General features: G+C 48.1%; 7 protein-coding genes across 7 annotated transcripts; 3 read left to right on the top strand and 4 right to left on the bottom strand.

Annotated features, from left to right (window-relative positions):
* Positions 1-2,591: 2,591 nt before the first annotated feature.
* On the top strand, positions 2,592-3,894 carry V1513DRAFT_385231 (PAPA-1-like conserved region-domain-containing protein; the record flags this gene model as incomplete). Its single annotated transcript, XM_066895203.1, has 4 exons — positions 2,592-2,951; positions 3,042-3,471; positions 3,520-3,626; positions 3,679-3,894. The coding sequence occupies 4 exons, from the start codon at positions 2,592-2,594 to the stop codon at positions 3,892-3,894; spliced, it is 1,113 nt and encodes a 370-aa protein (XP_066751020.1).
* Positions 3,895-3,914: 20 nt separating this feature from the next.
* On the bottom strand, positions 3,915-5,733 carry V1513DRAFT_453010 (pyridoxal phosphate-dependent transferase). The gene is made up of 3 exons (XM_066899190.1): positions 4,865-5,733; positions 4,641-4,817; positions 3,915-4,588 (listed from the first exon to the last, which is right to left on the bottom strand). The coding sequence occupies exons 1-3, from the start codon at positions 5,690-5,692 to the stop codon at positions 4,139-4,141; spliced, it is 1,455 nt and encodes a 484-aa protein (XP_066751019.1). The 5' UTR covers positions 5,693-5,733; the 3' UTR covers positions 3,915-4,138.
* A 157-nt stretch (positions 5,734-5,890) lies between these two features.
* Positions 5,891-8,408, bottom strand: V1513DRAFT_405758 (uncharacterized protein). Its single transcript, XM_066895617.1, has 2 exons — positions 6,341-8,408; positions 5,891-6,288 (listed from the first exon to the last, which is right to left on the bottom strand). Exons 1-2 carry the CDS (start codon positions 8,105-8,107, stop codon positions 6,145-6,147), a joined length of 1,911 nt encoding a protein of 636 aa, XP_066751018.1. The 5' UTR covers positions 8,108-8,408; the 3' UTR covers positions 5,891-6,144.
* Positions 8,409-9,555: 1,147 nt separating this feature from the next.
* Positions 9,556-11,153, top strand: V1513DRAFT_420628 (putative diphthamide synthesis protein-domain-containing protein). The gene is made up of 2 exons (XM_066895942.1): positions 9,556-9,801; positions 9,855-11,153. The coding sequence occupies exons 1-2, from the start codon at positions 9,678-9,680 to the stop codon at positions 11,045-11,047; spliced, it is 1,317 nt and encodes a 438-aa protein (XP_066751017.1). The 5' UTR covers positions 9,556-9,677; the 3' UTR covers positions 11,048-11,153.
* A 231-nt stretch (positions 11,154-11,384) lies between these two features.
* On the bottom strand, positions 11,385-13,731 carry V1513DRAFT_261497 (uncharacterized protein; the record flags this gene model as incomplete). The annotated part of the gene is made up of 1 exon (XM_066894515.1): positions 11,385-13,731. One exon carries the CDS (start codon positions 13,726-13,728, stop codon positions 11,722-11,724), a length of 2,007 nt encoding a protein of 668 aa, XP_066751016.1. The 3' UTR covers positions 11,385-11,721.
* A 2,630-nt stretch (positions 13,732-16,361) lies between these two features.
* Positions 16,362-18,172, bottom strand: V1513DRAFT_433959 (hexokinase-domain-containing protein; the record flags this gene model as incomplete). The annotated part of the gene is made up of 7 exons (XM_066896456.1): positions 16,362-17,134; positions 17,186-17,412; positions 17,467-17,690; positions 17,748-17,816; positions 17,872-17,897; positions 17,953-18,076; positions 18,134-18,172. 7 exons carry the CDS (start codon positions 18,170-18,172, stop codon positions 16,362-16,364), a joined length of 1,482 nt encoding a protein of 493 aa, XP_066751015.1.
* A 3,383-nt stretch (positions 18,173-21,555) lies between these two features.
* V1513DRAFT_460768 (uncharacterized protein) lies at positions 21,556-22,531 on the top strand (the record flags this gene model as incomplete). Its single annotated transcript, XM_066899860.1, has 3 exons — positions 21,556-21,818; positions 21,881-22,041; positions 22,098-22,531. 3 exons carry the CDS (start codon positions 21,556-21,558, stop codon positions 22,529-22,531), a joined length of 858 nt encoding a protein of 285 aa, XP_066751014.1.
* Positions 22,532-22,642: the final 111 nt, after the last annotated feature.

The raw sequence follows: 22,642 nt of genomic DNA, 5'->3' as shown, positions 1-22,642 counted from the left end.
TGCAGCTGGAAACAAGATAAACCACAGAGAAAGAGATCGCGCAGAACAGCTCAGCATCATGAATTCAAACGAGAATTTGCGGGTACGACTGGAAATTCGAAATCGACTGAGACTGCCAAACTCTGTGCGATTTCCAGGCCAGCATTGGATATTGTATATGCTGAAAGTTATGAAAAAGGTCAATAATGAGGAGGAACACGGGCACAAGGTACGAATGCAGCAGTGAAACTTTGCACCGGTAGCTGTAGCTGCTACCATGCTCGCATCGGATCGAGCTGTAGATGTACAGGATATTATCCTCGTTGGAGAGTCAATCCGGAACTCCCTCCACTGAGGCCCCACTGGCAGCATAATGACCCCGACACATCGGTTCTTAAAGATCCAGGGTGTGGGTTACGTTCAGAGAAGGAGAATTTACAAGTATTGACCTGGATATCGCCCAAGCCGCAGCTCCGGGTCTGAGAAAATATCAGAAATACTATTACTTACATGGGCAGGGCGCTTATTGTGTTGCCCTTATTCTAGATCCTCGGTTTAAGACGCTATTGTTAGAGAAGAATGAGGGGACGCCGCGCTAAACAGTGATCAGGCACTTGAAGGACTTACTGCACCAGCAGTATTCCTAGCCAGTGAACATTCACATACTGCCATGAAAACGAAGTAGTTCAGGGAAAGAGTATCGAAGCACGACTGCTTGAGAAGCTGCATGGTGCCAGGCACTCAGTGACAGACATGGACCGTACTTCGAGGAGGGCGTCGTAACTATTGACCAATGGCCTACAATGATAAAAGCTGGTTGCTCTCTTGCTGGCGGACCCATCGCGATGAATATCCACGTATGGCAGCAGCCGCCAGAAACTATCTAGCTATACCTGCGTCGAGGTCGCTGTGGAGAGCTATTCAATAGTGGGAGGGATAAGCTCGGAAGACATCTCGTGTTGCTAAACATGTCCATTAGGGTTTAGGGTTCGAATTTTTGAACTGCTCTGTGGTGTGGTGTGTGAAGAATAAGTGACAAGTTACTAATAATTTCTGGATCTTCGCTCTTTGCTTGTTGGTGGTCATATAACTAATATCGTCGAGAGTATTCTGATTTCAGTTCTGGATGCTATTTCTAAAGTTGCGCACCAATTTCTCTCCGACTTTCACGTACTCCTGTAAAGTAGACTCGCCCCGGCCGTACACAAATCGGCCGCCATCTTTCGGATGTCTTGCGACTCTTGGGGGAAACCCGCGCTTCTCCATTGAGAGGATCCATAGAAACGCGCCTTCTTCTGTCAGAGTGAGCTTTCGCGTCGCTGGGATAGAATCGGCCTTACACGGGCCCCTTGGAGAGGACAGTGGAGGGTAGAATAAGGCACACCATACAGGCGCGACGCGCCCGGGCCATGGCTGTGATGTTTTATCAATTTGAATTACTATAGGGGCAAAAGAGCTGAACCGCTCGCTGGGACGATCCACTCACTCGCCGGATCACGATTCGTACGAATATTACTAAGCAATCAACTTCGAATTATTCGTATTCCTTACGAGTACGAATATTCGTAAAATCGTTATTCGTGTCCAGCCCTAAATCTCCCGTACATATTGCATTCAGCAGGCAATTCCTGTCAGCTATCAGAGGGAATGAGTAGCCGTCCATTTTGTCAAGCTGGGATTGCCGGGCTATTGACAAGTATCCAACAGCTGATGGCGTCCCGCGCCATAAGCCACCGTAGTTGCAAACTCTGCAGCGTTAGAACCTGGGCCGCAGCAGCTGGAATACGCGTCGCTGCACAAACACAAGTAGCCCTCGCTTCGTTGTTCTACATGTTGATTGGCAGCTTGGCAGTTTGCGAAACCAACCAAATGTCACATCCGGTGGGAGTGCGGCTCAAACGTCATTGAGGGTGCGGGTACCTTTCGAAAAATATATGCTCACTTCAAACAATAGCTTCTCGTAACAAACAACTATCTGGCTTTAATTCACACCTAATATTAGCTTATTTCCTTGAGACGTCTCTTTGACAAGTACCTTGTCTTACATGATGTCGTCTGTTGCATCGATGACAAATGCAAATGGACGTTCTTCCCATGCCGGGTCTGATCTCAAGGCTTGCGAAGAATCGTCAGATTTATCTGAGCTTGAAGAGTCGCTGGACAGCGAAGGAAGTGAATTTGAGGAAGAGGGTATCCGGGTAAATGGGAATGTGGAGAGTGTTGCGAATGTGGACTCAGGCTCATCCGATAAAGAAGAGGAAGACGCCGATGACGAGGATGGAGACAATAATGACGTTGAGGATGAAGATGGCGCAGAGCGAAGTTCAGTGGAAGAAGAAGAAGAAGAAGAAGAAGAAGAAGAAGAAGAAGAAGAAGAAGATAAAATTGGTATGAAAGATGATGAGGATCCGGATTATGAGGAAGATGCGAGTAGCCTATCCAAGATGAAAGGCGTCAGGTTAAAGGGCATGTCGGACGATGACAGTGACGGTGACGATGATGATGAGGCCGACGATGAGGATGACGATGATGACGAAGACGAGCAAGAGAGCAATGAGGGCGACGAGGAAAGTTTGGAGATCGACGAAAATGCAGACCAAGCGGAAGAAGAGATGGATATTACAGGGAACTCAGACACAGGGGCAGAGCAAGAAGAGGACGATGAGGAAGAACCAAATAAGCAGAAGCCCGCACTGACGTTAGAAGAGGAGGAGGACGGGGAGGATGTCGGGGAGGGGTCGGAGGAAGAAGATGATGATGATGAAGAAGAAGATGAAGATGAAGATGAAGAAGATGAAGGAGGAGGAGAAGAAGAAGACGATGATGAAGTAGCAGAAGAAGAAGAAGAAGAAGAAGAAGAAGAAGTAGAAGAAGAAGAGGATGAAGATGATGACGATGATGAAGAAGAAGAGGAGGAGGAGGAAGACGAAGACGAAGAAGAAGAAGGAGCGGACGAAGAAGAAGAAGAAGAAGTCGAAGAAGTCGAAGAAGTCGAAGAAGTCGAAGAAGTCGAAGAAGTCGAAGACGACGACGAAGCACAACAAGAAGAAGAAGAAGAAGAGGAGGAAGAAGAAGAACAACAACAAGAAGAAGAAGAAGAAGAAGAAGAAGAAGAAGCAGAAGAAGAAGAGGACGATGATGTAGGAGAAGATGAAGATGAAGATGAAGAAGACGAAGAAGTATTCGAGGTGGAGGCCTCACCTGGGGATGAGCATTATCACAATCGATCCAAGCGACAAGTGCCAAGTTCAAGCTCTGGACGGCGGAGCACGCAGAGATCCTTACTAGGTTCGAAACGGCCGTTTAATAAAACGACCTCGGATATTGAGAGCGAGGCTAGTGACATGGTTTTACATTACAGCGAAGGAGCGGACGAGGATCAAGACAATGACTTAGAAACCGATTATAACGCAATCGACTATTCCCGACTGACAGGACGGCAAAGAGCACGATTGATGGATGAAACATTGGAATTGCAAGAATTACCGAATGGTATGGTAACAACTATCAGAATCTAAGCTTATGCTAACCGTGTCTAAGAGGGAACAAAGAAGAGAATTTTTACTGAGGATGAACTCATGCTCCGACGTACAGAAACTGCTCGAAGGCGAAAGAATTTATCTGAGAAACGACGGGAGGAAGAGAAGGTATTGCATGTAAATGCTTGCTCGTTGCGACAGGCACTAACTGTGTCAACAGATGGACACAATTAATAGGCTGCTGAAAAAGCAAGCCCCTAAACGGAAAGGCAAACTAAGAAGCGCAATTGTTAGTCCTGGAACTCCTGCAGCGGATGACGACTTGGATACTCCACTCACAACTACCACGGAACGATATTCGACAAAGCACATGTACCGATGGGTATCCAGCCAGACCGGGATAGTCTTGGGAATTCCAGAGAGTTTGGTCCAGTAGTTGTACGATAGCAGATGCGTATACAAGTGTCTAATTGATCTTGACGTCGACATACTGAGAACCGCCTCACAATTTATTACTCAGCTTGGTCTAAATGCCAAACAAGAAAATATCCGAATATCTATATACAACGCCAGCGAACTACCGATGCGCTAGACCAATTACAATTACATTAAAAAACTTTTAGGAGACAAGACTTATGCATAATGCACCAGATTACTACCCTGATCAAATTCAACGAGTGCTAATGCTGAATATAAGGTTTCAGCAATCGCAATCTTTCGACAGCTTGCTCAAGGTAATCATCCGTTTTGCAGACGGCGAACCGGAGATACTTTTCTGCAAGATGCGCGTGTTCCGGTAGGTAGAACTCAGTCGGTGGAATGGTGACGACACCGATCTCTTTGATAAGCCAATAAGCTATTTGGAAATCTTTGGCACGGCCAACAGTGACATCTTCTGGAAACTGGTAGTCGTCTGGAATCTTGACCTTAGAAAAGTTCACAAGAACGAAATAGCCGCCTTCAGGGTCAGTATACGGGAGGCCTAGCTCGTCCCAGATTCGGTTAAAATTCATAAACTTTTGCTTATAAGCTTCGACGTGGTCCACAAAGAATGTATTCTCTGGCTTTGCGGCCACCTGCAAAGCGACAGCAGTCGCCTCTTGAAGTGGACTGTTCACGGCAAAGCAGATCTACCGACGTTAGAAAGACATCATGGTAAACGTAACTGGCTGTCGTACGTACTCTGGTGTGCGCGGCGGAGACGTACTTGATGAGCTCAGCATCGCCAATCAGCCAGCCAACCCGCCAGCCTGTGGCACTGAATGTCTTTCCGGCGGACCCCACGGTGAGGGTCAGCTGCTGGAGTTCAGGCGACAGAGTCGCCATACGGGTGAATGGTTTGTAGTAGAGGCGGTCGTACTGTTCAATGTTAGCATAGACGCCTGTGACAGAAGTTACAGACATACAACTTCGTCAGATAGGACAATGATGTTGTTCTCGACAGCAATCTGGCCAATCTTTTCGAGCTCTTCGCGCGAGAAGACTTTTCCGACCGGATTGTGGGGTGAGTTGACAACGATCATCTTTGTGCGTGGTGATATTTTGGACTGCAAGTCTTCAAAATCAACCTTCCACTCGGACGAGGAGACAGTGCGGACGTCGTTGTCGGGTGGCGACACGAGAGGCACATAGACAACCTTCCCACCGGGGAGTTGGATATTGGAGATATACTGGTCGAAGAATGGCTCGAAAACGACGACCTCATCGCCGTCGCTGAGGAAAGCAGTGAATGCAGAGAACATGCCTTCGTTGGCTCCACTAGTAACGACGACCTCGGTTTCCCAGTTGATCTTGCGACCGAACGACGGCTCGTAAGCGGCAGCAAGAGCTTTACGTAAAGACGGTCGGCCTTTAGTATGCGAGTATTGGTTACAGGATACGTCGTTAAGCGCGTCCTGGGCGGCATGGATCGCGAAGTCCGGAGGATTATAGGAGAAGAATCCCTGGCCGAGGTTGAGGACCGGGAACGGCAGCGAAGCCTGCGCTTCAGCCGCAGCCTCATTCACGATCGTCCACACGTCCTTAGCCTGACCCGCGATCTTGGGCGACGGCTTGGGCAACGTGACAGACGTTGTCTCCGGGACTGTGGTTGATGTTTTCGCGGTGCTCGACGTCATGGGTCGGCTTGTGTGTATTCGGGACCTTGTGAGAATGGTGGTGAACGGCAATAATAGAAGAGCACGAGTGGGAGAGTACTTTTTCAAGCACAGACACACGAGTGCGGAAGGTAGCATGCGAGAAGCGTGTCGCAAAAGCGGCCAGCTCAAAACTCTGGTTCTGACTCTAGCGTGGGGACGACCCACGAACTTTCATCCCGTGCAATGACGAAACTTGCAGGTACCCACTGCCTTTTCGCACTTGTACCCTCCCTCGCCACGTCTTGGCTCCGTCCGGGCTCTATCTATAAAAGCATTGTTGCACTTGCACAATATTTGCCCTTACCCAACGACATTTGTTTATTTTGCGGGTGAGTTCGTCTAACATATGGCGATCAGGTTACAGTCCTGACAGGGGCGAGGATCACGCACAGCGCAGCTAGTCCTCAAAAAGTGACAACAATGGCACGACAAGATTACCAACAAGATTACCAAGATATTCATCACACCAGTCATCAATATGCCATAAATTGGAGCCAATAAATATGCTATACCTCTTATCTTCTACTGTACAAATAGAGAACAATCAACTACTTGGAACGTATCACTGCCTTCGGTCGGCGGGACGTCCGTGAATTTGATGTAGAAGAACCAGTCGCATCTTTTTCCGCATCATCGCTTCCCTTCCATGATCGCCATCCTTCAAAATCAATTAATGCTTGCATGCACCCCCACTGCAGTCATCAGCACTTGTAATCCAAAGTAAATAAAAAAGATTAAACGTACCTCCGTGATCTTCCGCTCTAGCCAAACCAAGTTCACCGGCTTTGTCAAAAAATCATTGCATCCAGCTGCCAATGCTTCCCGCCGATCACTATCCAGCGAGCTCGCAGTTAGGGCAACGATAATAACAGGACTCTTAAATCGGTGGGGTGGCAGCACATCTTCTTCCTTAATATTTCCAGCATCCTCATCCACAAACACTCCAATCCTATTCCGCCGTTCTAACCGTCTGATTTCTTTCGTCGCCTCGATACCGGACAAGACAGGCAATTGGATATCCATTAGCACCAAGTGGTACCCACCCTCGCGCCACTTCTCAATCGCTTCTTTACCGTTCTTAGCGACGCCTGACCGAATCCGTCGTTTTCGCATGAATGTCTCCAGAATTTTCTGGTTAATAATATTATCCTCGACAATGAGCACCTTTACCGGTGGAACTACTCCGTCGAATAGCAATCCGCTGCCAAGTGATAGCTGTTGCGATGCCTTTTCTCGTTGCCGTGAGCTCTTCTCCTTCAAGCCAGTTCCGTTTACTGATTTGTCGTCCGGATTATCTTTCTTCTCTGGCGTGTCGGCCTTAGATTCTTTGATATTGGTGTTGATTGGCGAAACTGTTCTCTCTCTTTCAACGTCGGATGAGTCTCTCGCAGCAGATAATGCACTGTCGCCTTCGTACCGCGTAACATTTTGCAATGGCGATTTGACATTTACATGACTTTGAGCCTGCGTCTGCTGCGTAGGTGTCACTGTACCTGAATGTGAATGGGAATGCGGGTGATTATGTGACAGCGGATGTGGATGAGGTGACGCTGTTCGATGCGGCGATCGCGCTCGGCCAACTCGTCCCTCGTCATCAACAACGCCGCGCGTGCTAGCTGAGTGAAGGGTGTGTGCATCAACATGCTGCTGGATCGGCTGCGGCTGCGGCCGAGATGGTCCAGGATGCGATGGGGGTTGCGTACTAATCTGAGGTATCATCGTCGAGGACACAACAACTGGTATGCTGACGGAACCACTTGCACCAGACCTGCCGCTTGCGGAGCTTCCCGGCTGCTTGCGATGGACATGGCCGTGGGATTGCCGAAAAGGACCTTGCTGAAGCAAATATGAATGCGCACCATACGGGTCCGCGCTAGATGCACGTTGCTGTTGATCCAATACTTCCAAGCCATGCCGGTTGCTCTGTAGATGATACGTCGCCTCATCAGGCAATGACTGTGTGGATTGCGCGTGAAATATATCTGGAATGTGCCCTCTCAAAAATTCAATCTCGTCATCTGAAATGACCCCTTCTTGAGGCGTCAGCACACCAGCGATGGGGACTCTATTGTGAGATGGCACGGGCATAATATCATCAGGAACTTCAACCAGAAATGCATCCTGCATACTCATACCGCTTGGAAAGAATTTGTCGAGAAGTGCAAATACAACTTCGTCCGGTTGCAGAATGCGATCATCTTCCTCACTTGAGCTTGCAGGCTGGTGCGCATGCTGCTGCGACACAACATGAGGATCCAGAGCCGCTGCCAGCTCGCGCCTGACGGTGTCGCCTCTTCGCTTCCGTCTTCCGTGCGGTGAGTGCTGTCCGGATGGTGTGCTAGCATGTGGCATACGGATTGATATGTCAGGAGCGTCATGGGTTCTCCCTAGAGAGGTAGCGTACTTGCCGATTAGTGCTGTTTTCAAGTCGTCCACTATGTCAGATGCTGAGACAAGGACTGTAGTGGCAGCGCCATTGGGCCGCCGGACCCAAATTCTTTTGCGGTCCATGTATTACTGAGAATAGTGCAAAGCTGCGAAAGCGATAGAACTTGATTGCGAACGGAGCTACTGGAGAGGAAGCTGAGATCGATGAGGCATGGAAGTCTGACCTTCAGATGATCATACATAGAGCAAACGCACAAGTAGCACGCGTCGCGCACACAAAATCATTTGCATATGCAATCCAAATCCAGTTTCTTGTAAATATCTCCCGAGCACACTCAGATGTTAGCGGATGCGAAGTGGAGCGAAGCCAACGTAGTCAGCAAGTGATGTCTACTGCGGATCACTGCCATGAAGTGAGTCTGCTACTGGGAACAGAGGACTAGGTGCCAAGGTGACCTCGTGAGCACTGTATATGTGATGCTGAGGACGTCTGCCTGAAAGTACCGCGGCGCCGCGCTTTTCCAGATTTTGATTGAAACTTACAGGGAGAAATGGTCATTAAGATCGGAAATACCAGTAATATTGCGGATGACGATGCATCATGCACTGCTGTCCCCCACTTCCATAGTGCTGTTACTTATACTTATTCATCGGTTTTATCAGCCTATCTGCTCGAATTAAACCAGAACGGTAGTTAATGTGTTACAACAGATACAGAAGAGTCCTCTTTGATCAAGAAGAAGAGAATGATGCGGTTATGATCGCAATTATCTTCTCGTTCATTCCTCCAATATGAGAAGCAGACGTTTTTATGTCACCCGCCTGTTCCCCTCAACAAGAGTCCGTGGCAGACACTACATGATTCCTCTTTTGAGAAGGCATTCATGTTGACGACAGCGCTGACAGTTTGCAACTCTGTTTTAGATTGCGGCTTCCAACATGCGCGACAAAGTGTCCGTCCATGAGGAAGCGCCCCCGTCGGAAAGGTCTCTTGATGCTGATGTTGCATTGGGACTGGTTTAGCATTATCGAATTTATCAATAACACAGTTCAATCTGCAAAGAGTATTGGAATTGTGACATCAGTGTGTTATTCGTCATGGTCTCGAGTTTCTACTGGAAGTCACGAAGACAAGTATTCCACCGGCCCAGATAGTGTAGCCGAAGATGGGAAAACTTCAGGCTTTGAGTTGGGTTTCGCAGTCGGCTTGGGAAAGCTGACCAATTGATTCAATCGCCGTCGAATTGCGGCGGCATCGCGGGAAGCTCTGCCGTTCTCTACGCATTACTCGTCGTAGCTAGAAGCGATTGGCATCAAGACGCATGGAGAACTAAAAATAAAGCTTACAGGACCGCCATTTGACCCCATTTTGCCGGACCTGCGGGCTTCACCTTCTCGATAGCATCATGTAACCACCCGACCGTGAACTGTAATGAGAAATTTCGCGAGTCTTCAAGCGTTTATACCAGTTTGTTAAATGAAAGGCTGTAGAACGAGGTGCTTACACTTGGAAATATTAGCACTCGCGGCACTCCTTAAAGTCAGTTCTTCGGAGTTACCCTGTCTGGGGGGCAGTAATTCACAAATCGAAAGTTGTTCCCATTATCGTACTGATCTCGGCAACGATCTATTGAAAACTTTTTGTCTGCGGATCACTTTCGGCTCCCAGTGAGTATAATATTACGTGTGTAGCATGACTTCAGTCGAGCTACGAATACAGGCGGCTGGCTCAACGCCATCGGATGAACTACCGATCCAGCGGCGATTCGTGGGCCGCAAAGGTAGAGTCAATCCAGGCGGTTCAAAGCAGGCCCAGAGTAGGTGCATCGCTTTTCTTTTGCTTCCAATGACTACTAAAGCGAGAAAGTAGCCATAAGGACACCGCGCAAGTCAAAAGTGCCCCTCCTCAACCAAATTCCACCAGAAATTCTCGACGACCAAGATCTTAATCTTGCTATTACCTCATTGCTACCGCCGAACTATGACTTTGAAGTACACAAGTGCATATGGAACATCCGACGACATAAATATACCCGCATCGCATTGCAGATGCCCGAAGGACTTCTCATTTTTTCCTGCGTGATTGCAGACATCATCGAGCGATTTGCGGGCCATGAAATATCTTGTGTGATTATGGGTGACGTGACATACGGCGCCTGCTGTATCGATGATTTCACTGCCAAGGCTCTAGGCTGCGACTTGCTGATTCACTATGCGCATTCATGTTTAGTCCCCGTTGACGTGACCGAGATGCGTGTACTTTACGTCTTCGTCTCGATTACCATCAACGAGCAGCATCTCATCGACACTCTAAGAGAGAACTTCGACCGTGGCACGCGCCTCACACTGATCGGCACAATCCAGTTTAACGGAGCCTTACACGCCGCGCGGACCGCAGCTTTATCGGCACCGGACGATGTCGGCTTGGAATTGGAAGTTCCACAGATATCGCCCTTGTCCCGTGGCGAAATTCTCGGATGCACAGCTCCACGGATAGATCCATCTGCTACAGACGCAATCGTCTATGTAGGTGACGGTAGATTCCATCTTGAAGCAGCGATGATACAGAACCCAGGCATTGCAGCTTACAGATACGATCCTTATTCACGAAAATTCACCCATGAGAAATATGAGCATGATGAAATGTTACACGTCAGGAGCGATGCCTTACAAGTTGCCAAATCCGCGAGGCGTGTTGGGGTGATTCTCGGAACACTTGGGCGTCAAGGAAATTACGCAACATTCGACAAGATTCGAGAATACTTAGCCAACCGTGGAATCGACTATACGTTGCTCTTATTATCGGAGATATTTCCGCAAAAGCTAGCTGAATTCGAGCATTTGGATGCCTTCGTGCAGATCGCCTGTCCCCGACTGTCGATCGATTGGGGATATGCGTTCGCCAAGCCCCTGTTAACCCCTTACGAGGCATGCATCGCATTCGGAGACACTGAAATGTGGAGTGCATTGGAGGACGTTGTCAGCGGACGGGGTGAGGGCTACCGCATGGATTATTACTCAAGGGATGGACTAGGACGAACATCCGCCAAAATGTTGCGATAACATGACCGGCATTTAGATGGCGTCTTTTCCTTACAATTTTATCGATGCTACCTATGGACTATAATGTAATATATATGTATACAATACACTTAATAAACAATAGCAAAATATGGAACGCAAAAAAGCACTCACTCCAACCTCGAAGTATGCACAAAATGATTGACCATAACATAATACAAACACAACCGACGCAGGTAATGAGTCCAATACTCCAATGTAAGTATACTCTCTCTCCAACACGCGTAGCGAAATGCCTCGATTTCATGATAACCATCCGACGATTTAAGCCAAAGCCAAATATATGTAACTTATAGCAAAGCAAGAACAAAGATGTAATAGTAGAACACCGATCACGCCAGACTCAACAAATAGTGCTTAAAATCAAGTTATCGAAACAAAAGCAAAGGAATGTAGAAGACGACAAAAACTATGACAGTATTCTCACTTCTGCCTTATCGTATATCTACTAATGCCGACACGCACACAACTAAGTAAAAACTTCAAGATGTGACAAAATAAAACCTTATGACTTGTAAAAACGAGACCCAAAACATACATTTTTATTTGCATCACTAATAATTCGCGCCGTATTGATGATCAAAAACAAAAAACAATGACCATGTTGATGAATAAATATCCGCTGAATGAATCCCATGCGACCCATAATGAGAAAATTAAACGCCGGTGCCAATACCCATACCAATGCCCATACCGCCACCCAAATTTATAGGCTGCGGCTGTTGGACTTGTTGCTGTTGTGACGACTGCAGATGCATTTGCGAAGTCTGGTGTGGTGACGGATGTACTTGGGCAGACGCCTGCTGCTGCGGCACTTGTTGAGACGGATGTACTCCTTGGGCAGGTATGATTGATGTCATAGGTAAACCGGCCATACCACCCAACTGGCCAGGCGCACCAGATGGAGGTTGTGATTGTCCTTGCGAGTGTTGATGGTGGTGCTGAGGATATAGATTTCCATTTGGAGCTGACCCACCATTGCCTTGACCAGTACCGCCAGAATTACCACCACTGCCGCTATTATTACTATTCGACCGCACCCCAAGCGGATTCTTGGAAAACGAGAGACGAATTCCACCCTTGACACTATTCGACAATCCACGGCCATACAGCTCAGTCAATGCCCGTGTAGCATACGCCACGTCCTCGAACTCGACAAAGCACATTGGTCCGTTCATTTTGGTGCGGAAACAGAGACGCTTATAACCACGTTGCCGACTGAATAGCGCCTTCAGCTCATCCTCGGAGGTGTTCATAGGCAAGTTGCCAACATACAACGTATTACACGGCGGATTCTGGTCGGCTGGGTTTGCCGGTGGTAGCACCCGCCCTCCGTTCTGCAGTGCATGGAGAGACGAAGTTGGCGGAGCACCAGCACCTTGCGGAGTAGCTGACTGTGCCGCCGCCGATGTTGCATTCGATCCAGCTGGTGTTAGTGTCGAGCTTGGAGTCGCCGGTGCAGCACCTGGAGCCGGAAATGCTGGCGGCTGGCTTGGATTCAATGAGAGATTACTGAAAGCACGAGTGGGAACCACAGACGCGCCCGTATTGCGTCGTACACGGTCAGGCTGTTGCCACTGCTGCTGCTGCTGCTGTGGAACCGGTGGTGACGCTTGAGGAGGCTGACCTGGAATTTGTGGTGAGATCGGGGCGCCATTTGCTCGCATCCATGACAACGGATCCTTCACGATGTCTTCGTACTCTTCATTATCACGACCAGCCGACTCTAGCAACATAGACTTTCCACTAACTCGTTGCAATTCCCCAGGTCCAGACGAAAATGTCCCTCGCGGCGAAGTAGATGAGGGTGAAAACATGTTGAGATCCTGATAGTATTCCGGTTCTGGCACAGGCGGAACGGCCGCTGATGACGTCGGCGAAAGCGGCTCGAACGGGAAGTTAAAGCGCGACGATGACTTTCCAGCAGATGCTGACGGTGCAGGAGGCCCAGCAAGAGATGACAATCCCGTAAGTCCAGAAAACGACGAGACAGCCGAGGCAAACGGCGCGACCGACGCGACCGACGCTGAGACGCCAGACGTGGCAGGCAGCTGTGAATATGCGTGGTGCGACGGTGGACCTGAAACGGAAGAGTGATGCGGCAGATGATGCTGATCAAACGACGACGACAACGTAGACTGCAGCTTCAACTCTGGAAACTCACATTTAAGGGGCGGGTAGTAATGCGGTGACGAAGCGGACGAAGTTGTGCCTGTGGTGCTAGCGCCATTGCTCGTTGGGCCTGAGCCTGGCGAGCTTGCTGCATTGAATTGATCACAAAACAAGTCTGACCGCGAGTCTAATACATCATGCGCTTCAACGGTCGCACTGTAGCTTTTAAAATACGCTATTCCAATTAGTGATGACCCGCCGACATAGTCATCCTGCGGTGCATGGACCAACTCGCTCGTAATGTAATCTTTCGCAAACGTGAAGATCAGACTGAACTCCCTCCTTGATAGGTCTCTTGGTAAGTTTTTAACACGTAAGGGAAATGACGCGCTGGTAGACGGCGACGACGTACTACTGCCTCCATTACTCGCGCTCACTGATAACGGCGGTTGTGCATTATCAGGAGGCGACAAAGGTTGGTATGGTGCCAGTTCGGGAGAAAATGATGGAGCTGGCATGTGCCCTATAGTTGTTATCCCAGGTGATGGCATTCTAGGCCCGCCGTGTTAGCACTCGTTGGAACGCGACAAAGCAAATTAAAAACAAACCTTAGTCATTCAATGTAATTCAAAGCTCTAGAGTCAAACAATTACGCGCGCAGTTTGCAATTGTAGACATAAACTGGGAGATATATGATGGTGTATCTGAGAAACTCGAAAAGTGTGCGGCGAAACTGCAGGGTTAGGTTAGCAATTGTGAGTCGCGATGAGCCGAAGGATTTGACGTATGGGTTGGGGTTGAAGAATGGAAGGCATAGGGTTAGGATGCGCAACTTACCAGTTATTTCAATATTTTTGCGGGCCTTTGGAGCAAATAATAAAAATATAACGCTTCTAATTTGCGATCTGAAGTGCTGGCCAGGTCGGTCTCGCAGGCAGACTTGATGGCGGCTTTGGAAGCGCTGAGACGGCGGATATACGGTAACTGTGGCAGCGTAAGGAGATTAATTCACAATCAAGTCGAAATGGAGATTGCAGGGATGTAGGAGTGATGCAGGGACTGATATATAAACGCGCCTTCAATGGAAACGATTATGTGTAGACTCGAAAGCTGTTTGAGAGACCGCGCAGAACCGACGCTCGGATCCGGCCGAATGAAGATGTATAGTTCGAACTGTTGAAAAAACAATAAATCTGATGGCGGCCGACGACTTGCAGTAGGCAATTTCGATGAGATCAATAGGATGTTGTGAATTGTTGAATGGGGGGCAAAATGCGCTAATGAGGACTGGGAAAATTGCGACGAATCCAATATACCGATCAAAGTACTGGACAAGGTCGGATCGAATCAAAGACTGGACGACGAGAGCGAGGATAAATAGAAATTAAAAGAGAGAAACGACTATTTCCGAAGAAATTAACGCCCAAGGAAGATGGAAGGAGTAGAGTTGGCAAAGAAGACAACAAAAGGAAGCGGAGGAGAATTGATGAGCAGGAGTGAGGCGAGGTGAAAATGAAGAGAACTTAGGCGCGAGAGCAAAATGGTCGCGAAACGTCCGCGCAGATGCTGCTGAACTTTAGCAATTGATAGGGTTAGGGCAACATTCTTAGGACGGGTACTTGCTCCCAGGCGCGGTAACAGTTGTACCACGTCTACTAGGTGAGCGAGGGCGCGGGTCTAGGCCCGGGTGATGAATGTGACGATTCACTTAGAAAGCGGTAAGTAACTTATGCCACTATGCCTAATGTGGCTTAGCGTCTCCGCAAGAGCAACGCGTCACGCTGTAGTTGGTGGCCTATGTTGCTTGTTCTTGTTGCCCGGGCGATGGATCAGCTGCAGGTAACTTGCTTACTCAGCCTCACGAACGCTGTTAGTGTTGTTGCTAGCCACTTTTCTAGCACGTGCAATTTGTGGTTAGGTCAGAGGCGCAAATATGCGCCCCAGAACAGCAGACAGCTTGATCCGACCATCTGAGCGATAATCTGGGGTGCGGCAGAGACGATATCATGAGCATGAACACGGGAGCAAAATACTAACAATCGACCAGCGCCGCACTCTCTCCTTGCTGATGCTGAACCGCTGTCTTAACACCAGATAACACGCACTTAGCTGCTGGCTGTTGCTTGGGCACCGAGAACCGTGACCACCACGGACTCTTGAAATGATCAACTCGATTATAGCGACGTTATCGACCTTCGACGGGGCGGCCGAGGGGCCGGCCACATCCAGTGGACTCCGATTTCCCAAATTTGCGAACGATCCGCACGGGTGGGAATCGCCGGATAGTAACGTCCGCCATAGGGTCAGGGCTATCCTCTTACGCAGCAATCCCCTTGAACCATCAGCCTGTCACCTTTCCGTTTCCGGAATAGTGCGCCGCATTAACGTTATGGCGTGCAAATTTAATAAGAGCCTGTGCCCAAGTCTCCGCCATTTCTGGAGTATCCCGCGTACGTCACAGTCTGGCATCTCCCACGTGCTCGTGCCACAATAGCTCCCTAACTTATGCCGTATTTCACCGACAACACGCCTGTGTGCAAACTTCATCTTGATTCTCTTGCCCTTACCCACGAGCTTAATTCTCAACTGTCTGGGCTAATTGCGTGAAGGTATTTTAGTAACGTTCCAATACTGTGCCGCTCGCTCTCCACCACTTATATTTCGCTGGCTCGGCCTTCAATCGCCTGAGGTGAAGTCAGTGTCATGGCATACGTGACCCAGTGTCAATATTGCCGTAATTAGACTTTAGTTATGTCTTTGCCCGTCGTCGCAAAGTGAACTGTATTCCACCTCGGTTGCCGACTGTGGCTAAATACGATATATTATTCCTAATACTATTGAATAAAATACATAGTTTATGTGTACACCTACACGAGCACCTTTTTCCATTATCTTCCGCCATATTAGCCATCTTGTCGCTAATGGCCAATTTGACGAACTACTCAGCTAAATGAAGCTTTTCCTAGTCAGCCAACCAACTGAGCAAAGTGTGGATGATACTTGTAAGGTCGCCGTTGTTTAAATATCTAGATGTGATTGTCACGGCTCGGAGGCAAGCAATCGATCGTTCTTTCGTTCGTTGACTACGACATATGCCAAACAATATGAAGCGAATCAATATAAATTTCTCGTTATTCGGCTCTCGCCAACCAACGCAAGGTGATCCTCTCTGCTATTATACAGTCTACTTATGCTCCAGCGCCAGCTTTTCAATAATCTCCGGTTTCATACCCACCGGCAACCCCTCCTTCATTCTCTTCAATGTCAACGCCGCGATCAACGCCGCGCCAACACCGCTACCATCCTCAGCTGGCTGGACTTTGATCGGATGATCCGCGGGTGGTATGTCCTTCCACCCAAATATGTCCGCCAACGCCTGCGCGCCTCTTTCTTGGAAGTGAGGATATTTGTTGAACACGGAACCGTCCGCACCGACATGGCACTTTTCAATTCCCATCTTCTTGCAGATCGCTGCAACACCGGCAGCCGATAAGCGAGCAGATCGGGTACCAATCAATTCTGCCAACCGTCGGAGTAGCTTACGTTCTGGCTCCGTCGTCTGGATACTGAATCGCGACATAAACAGATCCTCAACCTCGGTCAAATTTTCGAAGGGATCTTCTTCAATTTGCGAGAGCAGAGACGCGTCGATGGAGTACGACTTCTTCAAACCCTCTACATTCTGGTTCTCAAAAATAAAGCCCTGCTCATGGAGGTCCAGCATGACAAGTCGATGGATCTCACCAAGGTACAGACCAGCAATCATCTTCTCGAACGCCTGCTGATTTGGGCGTGGGGAATCCTCATCGATTTGGACATCATATTTGGTACGCGGGAGAACCACATGCTCGTTATCAAACGCGCCCCACTCGCAATTGATCGCCATCGGAGTCTCCGGATCGAGGTCAATGAGACCCTCGAGCTTCGGGATATTTTTAACAACATCGAAATATGCGGCTTAGTCTGTTAGCCTTTCTTCTCACGTCGCAACATTTTCGCCTAGCATACCATTACAGCCAGTCCCGAAGATGACACCCATCTGAGTCTCGGGATCCGTGTAATTCGAAGCAACCATAGTTCCTGTAGTGTCGTTGATTAGGGCAGTAACTGTAATGGGAACATTTTTCCGCTTGAGCGCAGCCTCCAACATGGGCTGGACGTCGTGGCCCTCCACATTGTCGATATCGAAACCCTTAGTCCAGCGCTGCAGAACGCCATTGTGGATCGCGGTTTGCCTAAGATTCAGTTAGGAGTTGGTACCACCGTCGAATACTCCGCATTATACAGACGAGCAAGGATAACTGAACGTGAATCCCAATGAAAGCTCTTCGCCAGCTCCATTAGGATGATGCGATTGCAGGAATGCCTGGAGGCAGTCGGCAATGTAGTCCCACAATTGTTCGGAAGATCCGGTCTTCATTTCCGGAGGCATGTGATACTTGGACTGAGTGATATCGAAATCGCGATTTCCAAGGAGCTCGACCTCGCAAACTCGGAGATTAGTGCCCCCCATCTACCATTGTTAGCGCTAGCTGCTGCAAGCGAGTGGAAAGAATTTCAAGACTCATACGTCGAGAGCGAGATACGTGCCCTTTTCCTTACCGTCAGGCATGGTCATGACCCAGGTAGGGATCATAGGCTTTCACAGTTAGTCCTCGTAACGAACTCAAATATTAAACACCATGTTAGCATACTATACTGCCGCCCTCCTTGGACAGACCTTCAGAGCGAGTTAGCGCGAACCGAAAGAATCAGCCAGATAAAAACACACCGACCCTTCTCCAACTCCTTGATGAAGTGATCAACAATGATATTCAGCTTCTGAGTATCAATAGTAAAGAGAGTCTCCAACTGTGAAATTTGTTCCAAAAGATCGCGAGGAACGTCTGCCATGGAACCCTTGTTACGACGTCAGTGCGCTGCGAACGGATTCCAACATATAATAGTGTCGCTTACCTTGCGGGATGGTGGCTTCTTGGGACCTAAATGAACCATATTGTATGTCCGTTGTAAACGATTCTTGGAACGCCAGAAAGTTGTTTAGATAATGCTCTACTAGGCGCTGCGGAGGATTGCCAGTAGATTGTGATGCGCACGGAGCGGGCGGTCACGGCGGTTTTTATAATGCTACTTCTTCGGCGACCTATTCTAAATTTGCCAAGACATACGGCTTCAAGTGCATTCAGATTTGGGCCTTATATCCTACTGTCTCTACGGTATTATTTATGGTCTTTGATAGTCATTCAGGTTATTACTCTACGCATACTATTAGAGGGCCCTATATGGAGTAGATACACAGAACTGACGTAATTACAGGTTACCTGCTTCAGTCCAGAGCGCGAGTCATCCATTTGACTGTCGATCTGTGGCAAGTTGAACTTAGACAGGAAGTCACGAAGAGCCCTGCAGAATCGAGATGCTACGAGAAGTGCGAAAGGTGTTTGTTATAAAGAGCCTAGGTTTACCTTGGTGGACGCTCCCCGTTCGCGGGGATCTCGACGATGCGTTTCGCCTCATTGCAATGACATCATCATTTTCTGTCGGCGCGTCAATGGCAAACAGCAGCCAGTTCCCCAGTAGATCCATTCGTCATTTTCAGAAAATCCAGCAAGCGGCAGCGCAGTACACGCGGCCATCTTCCGTATGGATGGGCCAGGCTCTACGCAAAGTAGAGGAAAAGCCGGTAGGATCGTGTCCACTGATAGTAGTTATAAAATCTGGCATGCATTTTACAGGGTCGGGGTTCATACGCAAGGCGCGGCTTGCCTGCCAATTCCGGAACTGAAACTTCGGCAAGTTCGCTTAACGAAGGTAGAAGTTGTCGCTGTCCTGATCTGTCTCGCGGTTTGTGTAGGATTGACGAACGAAGATTGATTGCTCAATGAGAGGCTTGATGCCGCAAAGCACGAGACGCCCGGTATCTTGCTACTACTTTCGGAAGTGTAAACGCAACGGTCGCCGGCCCGGCCGGTGATGCTGTGGTCCCATGAGCTTTGTGTCAACGCCTCGATTCCCCTCCATCGAAAGAACCTAGCCCAGGTCTTTTTTATGATTTGTCAATTCACTCAGGCTGTGAAGAATCTCGGACCATGTATATATATGGACTAACATTGTTTGACTTTGATTACAATTTGTGCGCTTGGTGCCCAACTAGTGCCACAAACTTCTCCCACTCACTGCCAACGTTGCACTTACCCTGAAAGTTAGAGTATATGAACGCATGTCGTAAGTGATCTAGAGTAATATTCGAAAGACACTCACTATAGAATACATTCAGAATTTCACCTATATAAATATATATAGATATATAAAATTATATATTACAACATCAGTTTGTGTCTTCGTCCTTCTCCTAGCGGCCCTTTCACAGATTTAGTGTCTCACTCAGTAATTGCAAATAAATCGTCTTTGTCTTTCGGGGCTCTAGTGTTCGTATATCACGCGTTCCCGCGCTGCCGCAGCGTGTATGAACTCGTTCAATACTGGTTTTGCATGGGCACCGATGTCGGACTCTGGCCGACTCGGTTGACATTAGCCCAGCCTGGATGCTTGGTGCCGCCTTGGAGTCTGCCTCTGAAGGTCTCCTCTGTCACTCCAGCTGCGGCATTTATAACAGGATCGACCGTGCAATATGTGGTTGACGCGAAAGTGATAGTATGTCCATCGACAGGCCTGACTGACGCAAATAATTCTGTGTCATCTGGTTGCGGGACCAGACTTGTGCGCAAAGCTTCTGGCATCCGATCATGAGATGAGCAGTTGCGAAAATGTGAGAGACTGATTACCAGGCTAGCGTACAAGACGATTAGACTTGTGGCGAGGAATAAGAGAAGGAAATGCAACACGACTTTTAAAAGATGCCACGGCGGATCGATCTGTTGCTTTCGTCCAGGTGGATGTGGATCAGAACTGTAACTATTGCAATAGGAAGACTGAATAATGGAATGAAAATAAACAAGATGTAGATAATTGTCAGTGTGAAGTAATTAAAAACCATTCTATCACAATGTGACTTTAGTTGATACAACCGTCATGAGTAAATTCGCCGGTAAATTGCGATACTTGATCGTGATCCAGGCGGACAAGGAAAACGAGATGTTGATGACAGCCTCGGTCATTTTCAAAATCACCCTCCATATTGACCAAACTCTCACTTCGTAAGACACGAATCATGCAGCCGCTATATTCCATTGTGCTTGAATTTCAGTCTCTTCTTGTTAGCAAGTATACTCAACTGCCGTAAAGCACGCTTGCTCCTTGGCAATTTCTTAATGAATCGTGCGGATTTACCATTTCACTCCCGTTGAGGCTAAGAAATCAATGCCACATGTGTCAACTGTGACCACAACTACGTGAAGTCTATTTCAAGTCGACAGCGAAGAGAGCACCATAACTACAAGCACAATATAGTTAGATTTGCATCATGACGCCGTTGCTTTGGGTGAATCAAATATACCCTAAACCGCAGAGGTGACAATCACGGTATTCAAGGGAAGCCCCAGTCAAGTCGAGGTCAAGCATACCTACAAAACAAACTCTAAAGTTACTTGCAATGAATCCCAATTGAAGTCAAGTGGAAGTCAATGTCGACTGTGGTCGATTTCGAGCATAGTCAAGTCGAGCATAGTCAAGTCGAGTGAAGTCAGGTTTTCTGATTTACACTAATAGAAACTCCTAATACAGTAACACTCCTCCACCACTACCCCGAGAATGGACCAACTCCAGCTCCAGCTCTTCAGAACCATCGATGCTTCGATTGTATTACCGCCCAGGCGCGTCTTTTGATGTTAATGAATTTCCGATAATATATCAGACTCGGTCGCAGCGGAGAGATGAGGCAGAAATTGCAAAGAACCAACGTGCCATTCGTGCTATCCTTCGGATATTGGTGTCGTTTTCTAGAAAAAAAAACCAGAGGCTCGTGTCAAATACATCGATAGCCTGAATCATCTAAGATTTTGACATCGTCACTGATGATGCTTTCATCATCGTCGCTTTCGCTATTCTCCAAAACATCTGCAGAGACAAATCACTCATCAGCAATTTGCGCTGCGCCGCCTCGCCCCAGTCCAATGTCTGTAATCCCTGTCCCGCGACCGCCACGATAACAATTAAGACGTGCGTACGACAGAACCGCTCTGATTTTCTGCCAGCGATGCTTCGGCCCGCTCACTATAATGAGTGTCAAAAGGGCGTGCGGCTGCTGAAAGCAATGATAGCTTGTGTTCAACGCGACGTAGATCGGAGCCAATTTCGTTCGACGACGACTCATGCAGACCATATCATGGCCACATATTTTCGTCACTGAATTTGACTCATTGATATTTTCCAAACATCCACGCGTCAGTCCAATTCGCAAGTTTACATTTGGCGCCACAATGTCGTCACCTGGAAAGCAAGCAGTCTCGTCGGCAGTAACATTTCTCTATCACTCCGTGCGAGTCGAAATCGCACCTCATCTCACGCCGATCCTAGCAGCTGAGCAAGTTCAGAAGTTTCAGCCATTTGTACGGTGGTTTACTCGGCTGCAGCAATCATTGCGATCGACTCCGGTGAAAGGTGGAGCGATAAACACGGACCCCACGTTTTATCGACTTAAAAAGGTGGACATCCAGAGTGCAGACTTTTTTGGCCAAGCGAAGTAGGTCTTGCCAATATTAGAGTATATTATGGCTAATTGTTAATCTTCTACGCGTTCTTTAGGAGCAAACTGGGGTTTTTAAAGGTAAAGGCGACCGTCGAAGATGACAATGGGCGAACCTTGCCCGGTGTCGTCTTTCTTCGAGGCCAGAGCGTTGCTATACTGGTGCTGGTTTATCCCTCGTGTAATCCAGAAGCTGAGGATCCAACTGATTTTGACGATAGTACGCTTTTCTATTGATAATAAAGTGTATAGATACTAACGTAACGAATTCAACAGGCAAAGCCAACGTCATATTAACGATACAACCAAGAGTGGCGGGCGCGTCAATGAATTCCATCGAGATTCCAGCCGGAATGTTCGATCCTGACGATAGTGCTGGGGACGGTGGAAAATTGTCATTCACTGCCCAGCGCGAGCTCAAAGAAGAATGCGGACTCGAGATCAATGGAGAAGATATGAAGCCATTGTATACCTATGACGGCGGCATATACATGAGCGCGGGCGCGTGTGATGAGCAGATTCAGTTTTTCTACTGCAAAAAGCTGATGAGCGAGTCTGACATCAAAGACTTACAAGGAAAATTCGGTGGTGCCGAAAAGGAGATTGGAGAGAGAATTACGTTAAAGATAGTGCCGCTTCATGAGCTCATAACAGCCACACAAGACGTAAAAGCAATATGTGCACTGGCTTTATATCGCTCATTGCAATGAACAGCTATCTATAAATATCATCTTATACAATTTACACAGCATCGTCTGACATTCGTAATAATCGACGCTTGCTTGGAACAATTTGAAATAGTCCAACGTGATGTCTAAAAT

Source organism: Lipomyces chichibuensis (genome assembly GCF_038497645.1).
Source record: "Lipomyces chichibuensis strain CBS 12929 unplaced genomic scaffold V1513scaffold_53, whole genome shotgun sequence".
Taxonomy (NCBI): domain Eukaryota; kingdom Fungi; phylum Ascomycota; class Lipomycetes; order Lipomycetales; family Lipomycetaceae; genus Lipomyces; species Lipomyces chichibuensis.
This window is presented reverse-complemented; position numbering and strand designations above follow the sequence as displayed.